General features: G+C 38.0%; 1 protein-coding gene across 2 annotated transcripts in view; it reads right to left on the bottom strand.

The window, feature by feature from the left end:
- Nucleotides 1-5,409, bottom strand: part of LOC107676323 (eukaryotic translation initiation factor 4H-like) — a 16,228-nt gene that overhangs the window by 5,264 nt on the left and 5,555 nt on the right. Inside the window, exons 2-5 of one of the 2 annotated variants that reach the window (XM_016470851.1) lie at nt 4,697-4,890; nt 4,350-4,414; nt 1,849-1,942; nt 299-370 (exon numbers count right to left, since the gene is read on the bottom strand). In XM_016470851.1, coding sequence (XP_016326337.1) covers nt 299-370; nt 1,849-1,942; nt 4,350-4,414; nt 4,697-4,890 — 425 coding nt within the window. The remainder of the gene's footprint in view (nt 1-298; nt 371-1,848; nt 1,943-4,349; nt 4,415-4,696; nt 4,891-5,409) is intronic. The other variant, XM_016470852.1, reaches the window with a different exon arrangement.

The following is a 5,409-nucleotide window of genomic DNA, read 5'->3' as shown; positions in this document are numbered from 1 at the left end:
AAAAAGCATATATAAAGTATAATAAAGTAATGAAAATCTTGTCCTAAAAAAAAAAACAAACAAAAAAAAAAAACTTTCATTTTCTTCATGTCCGATTGCTTACTAGGCATTCATCCAGTAAATGTATTGTTAAACATGTCTTCTGATAATTTTTACAAAATGAGGAACACATCTGAATTGTCTGTGGTCATATCATACCACAGGTGTGCGCTATATCAGATTCTTGCTAAAATGACTATCTAGAGCCGATTATCTAGTGCTAACTCCACAAGGGTTAGAGTTCTTGCCCAGTTCACACCTCCTCCAGACTGGTCGTAGTCATCTCTGGAGTCATGTCCCCCTCCTCTGGCCCCACGGGAGCCACCACGGCCTGAAAGGGACAGGGGGCTGTTTAATAGGGGCAACAATTCAAAGCTGAGTTCAGGGCGAAAGAGAGGCCCACCCAGAGAACGGTGCAACTGAACCAATCAGATCATCTGCCAACAGCGCTAACAGGAAGACACCAGCTGGACAGGGAGGTTTAGCCTATAGGAAAGCACTCCGTTTGTTAGAGGGGAAGGAAGAGGAGCTAGAAAGGGTTTTCTATTGAGGGATGAAAAAAATATCTAAAGATGAATCATGTACATGAACAATGACTGTGAGAAGCCCGGTGGCTTAAAGGGATAGTTCACCCAAAAAGACAGTTGCATCATCATTTACTCACCCTCGAGTTGTTCCAAACCTGTATGAGTTTCTTTCTTCTGCTGAACATAAAATATTTTGAAGAACGCAATGGAGACCAGAAACCGTTTGATTACTCGCATACTTGGAACAACTTGTGTGTGAGTAAATTGCTGAATTTAAATTTTTTTGGGTGAACTATCCCTTTAAGAAATGCTTGTACGAGCAGCGAATTAAATATTTGTAGCTATATGCAATATAACCAAGCTGAGACAGTTCAGAATAAGAGACAGAAGACACAAAGTGAGCTCAAGCTAATATCAAGCATTGCTTAAGTGCTGGCAGTACGACCAAAACCCTGGTTATGGCACATCACAAAGAATTTCAACAAAAACGGTTTGTATTAAGCATATGGTATTGCAATTTTTGGGGTAATTCAGTAAATTAAATGTTTTACAACATCATATTTTCTCTAAAATAAAAGATAATAATGTCTAATAGCAGTCAACTGTGGCCGGGCAGGTTTAAGTGGACTAAATGATTAGCATCAGAGAAAAGTCTGTCTTTTTCACCTGAAGATCAAATGTGCCTTTTTTATCGAATAAAAAAAAAAAAAAAAAAAAAAAAAACCTCTCATACTTTATAGTGGATTCACATTCCTCCAAGGCCTCTCCAGTTAAATATTCAGAGGCAGTCAAGGTTCCAAATTTGCCTTTTTTATCGAAAAAAAAAAAAAAAAAAAAAAAACACAACTCGAGTTGTGTAACTGAGCCTGTAACTGAATAAATTCTTAATTTACCATCTGACTCTATAAAATGCAAGTAAATACTTCCAGTAATGTTAAAAAACCTCATGCCAAAAACTTTAAATGCTAAACTACATGACCATATATCTTGTTTTACTTATTTTTTTTTTTTAAATAATTAAAGGTTTTTCTCTAGAAAACCTGATACACACAGTGTAACAGAATCTCTACTTGGTTGACAATTATAATGTAAATACAATAGGACCGTCCATCCCTAGCATTGCTCACTTCTGAGAATATAAAGACCACAATATTTGAAAGGAAACACACAAGCAATACATCAACAGTAAGAAAGAGAAAACAGCACTAATAGAAGTACAAGATAAAAAGATTGTGCTAATGCACGACAGTAATATTTTGAAATACTGGCGCACACACAGTACCTCTGTCGTCTTTCCGGAAGCCGAAGCCTCCGGCGCCACGTTCTTGCCTTCGGCCCTCTGCGATATCCACCCTCAAAGATCGGTCCCCTAGCAGCTGCGGAAGAACTTTATACTTAACACACAACATATCAAACAGTACACTAGCATTCAAAAGTTTGTGGTTGGTAAGATTTTTTGAACACAGCCCCTTATGCTCACCTAGGCTACATTTATTTAATTCAAAATACAGTCAAAACAATACTAGTGGAAAATATAATTTAAAATAGCCTTTCTATTGTAATGTTTAAAAATGTAATTTATCCTGTATTTAGCATCACATGATCCTTCAGAAAACATTTAATGTGCTGACTTGGTTCTCAAGAAACATCATTAATGTTGAAAGCAGTTGTGCTGCTTCTGATTTTTGTGGAACTTTTGTTTTGATTCTTTGATCAATAGAAAGTTCTGAAAAAGTTCCGGAAATTTTGGTAACAATTTAAAAATCTTTACTGTCACTAATCAATTTAATGCATCCTTGCTGCATAAAGTATTAATCATTTTCTTTAAAAAAATCTTAAGCACCCCAAACTTTTGATCTAATGTGCAAGTTTTAAACAGCTGTCAAGCTTATCTATTAGGGCTGCACGATATTGGAAAAAAAACTCGCATTGCGATATTTTGTTTTTCTGCGATAAAAAAAACTAAAAAAAACAATCACCAGATCACTTGAATAGCTCTATTTGGAAAAAAAAATCAACAACGATTGGGGTGATTTTGTAGGTGAGTAAATCAGCATAGAAAAACTAATTACAAGCATAGACATACATTATAGAAAAAAAAGATACAAGTGAAATAAACAGTGTTTTATATTTTTCAGGTAAGTCTAACAGTACTCAGGTACAGAAATTGAATAATCAAATGTAAAATAACACTGCATAGTCTTCACTGTATAAATTAAATCTAACAAATCTGTGTTAAAGCTACAAAAGTGATTTTTCTCTCTGTTTTTTGTTGTTTGATTAACATTCATGGCACAGAAAGCCTCGGGAACATTAAACTGCTGTGAACCAATATACTGTTACACATCCATTTTCTTTCTCAATTGTTTGCCTTCACCTAAGCCATAAGCAACTGCGTTTACAAGAATACTTGAAGAGACATGCATTGACATAGTTGTGAACAGAATTCAGTGTTCACGTGCATCTGCGTGGCTCTCACCGTGTCTACACCGGACGCGACAAAATACTATAGAACCCATTATATGATGCTTAGAGGTCGACCGAAATGGGTTTTTCACTGGCCGATGCCGATATTTAGAAATCATGGCAGCCGATGGCCAATATATGATGCCGATTTGTTTGGCCGATATTTTGCCCGATTTTCTTTTTTTCCTTCATCTCATAAAAGTGAGTTTGAGTAAATGATAATTGCAGGGTACAAGATAGTAATAGTAGTAGTAGTCTAATTCATAGTAATAATACATGGCTCAAAACTTAAGCACCTTCTCACGCTATAATCAGCCCAGAAGTTTCGTCTGAATTGCATGCGTTTCTACTTTCCAGTAGAAAGTAGACTTTCCAGCATCAATTCTAGTAGGGTAAAACGTAATTACGCTTTCGAAACGGTCTGTTTTGCCCTGCAATCATTAGCTGAAGCTGTGTGTGAACAAGAAGCGGCTGCAGAGTCTGAGTTGCTACGTCTCTCACGCAGCCAGAGATTCTCCAGCGTTCCGCAACAACGCTTAGCTGCCCGCAGATGCGCTTGCCTATAAATCGGCCTAATTTGCAACACAATCGGCCGATGCCGATTAATTAAAAAATGCCAAAAATCGTCAGATTAATCGGTCGACCTCTAATGATGCTGTCTCACTACACACTGGATGCGGCGCAACATGACAAATCCCCGACAGTCAACTGATGCCTCGTTTATGACGTACTGACACAAAGTTCAAATGATTTGTAATGGTCGCTTTGGCTCGCGTCCAGTGTAGACGGACTGTAGATGTTCCCGTGTAGACACGGTGTCTGTGTGTGAGCAAAGAAAACGATCAGTATAAATAATAATCAGTATACTAAACGTCGCACTTCCTGCGATGTGACTATCGCGGATGCGCACATCGTGATATCGATGCTGAAGCGATATATCGTGCAAAAACGTACACCGTTCAAACTAGGCTGCTTATGTTGAAGTGTTTGGGATGTGGGTTTTAATGATGAGAATCAGGCTCTCAAAAAGTATATAAAAATTTGGATATAGATTTAATCGGCCAACATATCGGTTATTGGCTTTCAAAAATAAAGAATTATCGGTTATCGGTATCGGCCAAAATGTTCATATCGGTGCATCCCTAATCGTGCAGCCCTATTATCTATTGTACATGTATTCTGCTTTATGATTTTTTTCACTTTTACCAGCTATATAAACAAAAAAGTGGGTCTATTCCTAATCAAAATGACAGCACATAACCCCATCCATTAAAACAAAACAAAAATACTAGAATAAAGTGTAATTAGGTGACTTACAGCGCCATCATATGTCAAAGCCTCTTTTAGAGCTTCCAAGTCGTCAAACTCTACATAACAGAAACCTGGAGAATGAAAACAAACAAAAAACAATTTTATCATTTAGTAGATGCGTTGATTCACATTGATTTTCAGTGCACTAATTCAAGTTACATCTAACAGCATGTGGTTTCAAACCCATGACCTTGGTATTGCTGGAGCCACGTTCTACCCGTTGAGCAACAGAAAGATAAACTAGCCACACATTTTGAGGTTTGATTCATGTCCACAGCACAAAGTTAGGCGAAAACCCAGTATGAATAATAAGCAAACAATATTCCTCCGTAATCGCGCGGAGATCAACCCACCTTTGAACTTGTCTGTCTCTTTGTCTCGCACTAGTCGAACGCTCCTGATGCTGAGGTCTTTGAAGATGGCATCTATGTCTCCTTGCACTGTGTTGAAGGGCAGGTTGCCGACATACGCCGTGTAGGGCGGCTCTGTGGGAAGGTCCTTCTGCTTTCGGGGTCCGCCTGGGCCACCGCCGCCGCCGCCTCGGGGTCTGCAGTCCGAAAACATACAACCTGATCAGCTCTAGGGTTGTGACGGTGAGGAAACCACCGGTTAATCGACGTGTGACAACACGGTAATACCGGTATCACCGCGGGGGCGGGGCGTTCCCGCTTTTCCTCGCTTTTAAATAGCTTGTAAAAGCAGTGTGCGCATTTTACTTTCACTTTAAAATAGCGGCAATTCGGAGTAAAGCAATTGTTCGTTTTTAGTTCGTTTGAATTTTCCCTCTTTTCCTTCGCTTTTAAATAGCTTAAAAGCGCTGTGCACATTTTACTTTCACTTTTGAATTAGCGGCAGGTCAATTGCTTGAATGCAACAACAAAATACAACGTCAAACTCACTTTAGCGTATATATAAAACATAGAACTTTTATTAACAAAACAAATAAAAATACACCATGCTATAGGGCAAGCTATGCCTAATATAAAATAACAAATAACTTACATAAAGTTTAATAGGTATACAAAACTGGAAATAAGTAAACATGTATAATATATAACCAAATAAA

The sequence above is a fragment of the Sinocyclocheilus anshuiensis genome, unplaced genomic scaffold (genome assembly GCF_001515605.1).
Source record: "Sinocyclocheilus anshuiensis isolate Anshui unplaced genomic scaffold, SAMN03320099.WGS_v1.1 scaffold4790, whole genome shotgun sequence".
Classification (NCBI taxonomy): Eukaryota; Metazoa; Chordata; class Actinopteri; order Cypriniformes; family Cyprinidae; genus Sinocyclocheilus; species Sinocyclocheilus anshuiensis.
This window is presented reverse-complemented; position numbering and strand designations above follow the sequence as displayed.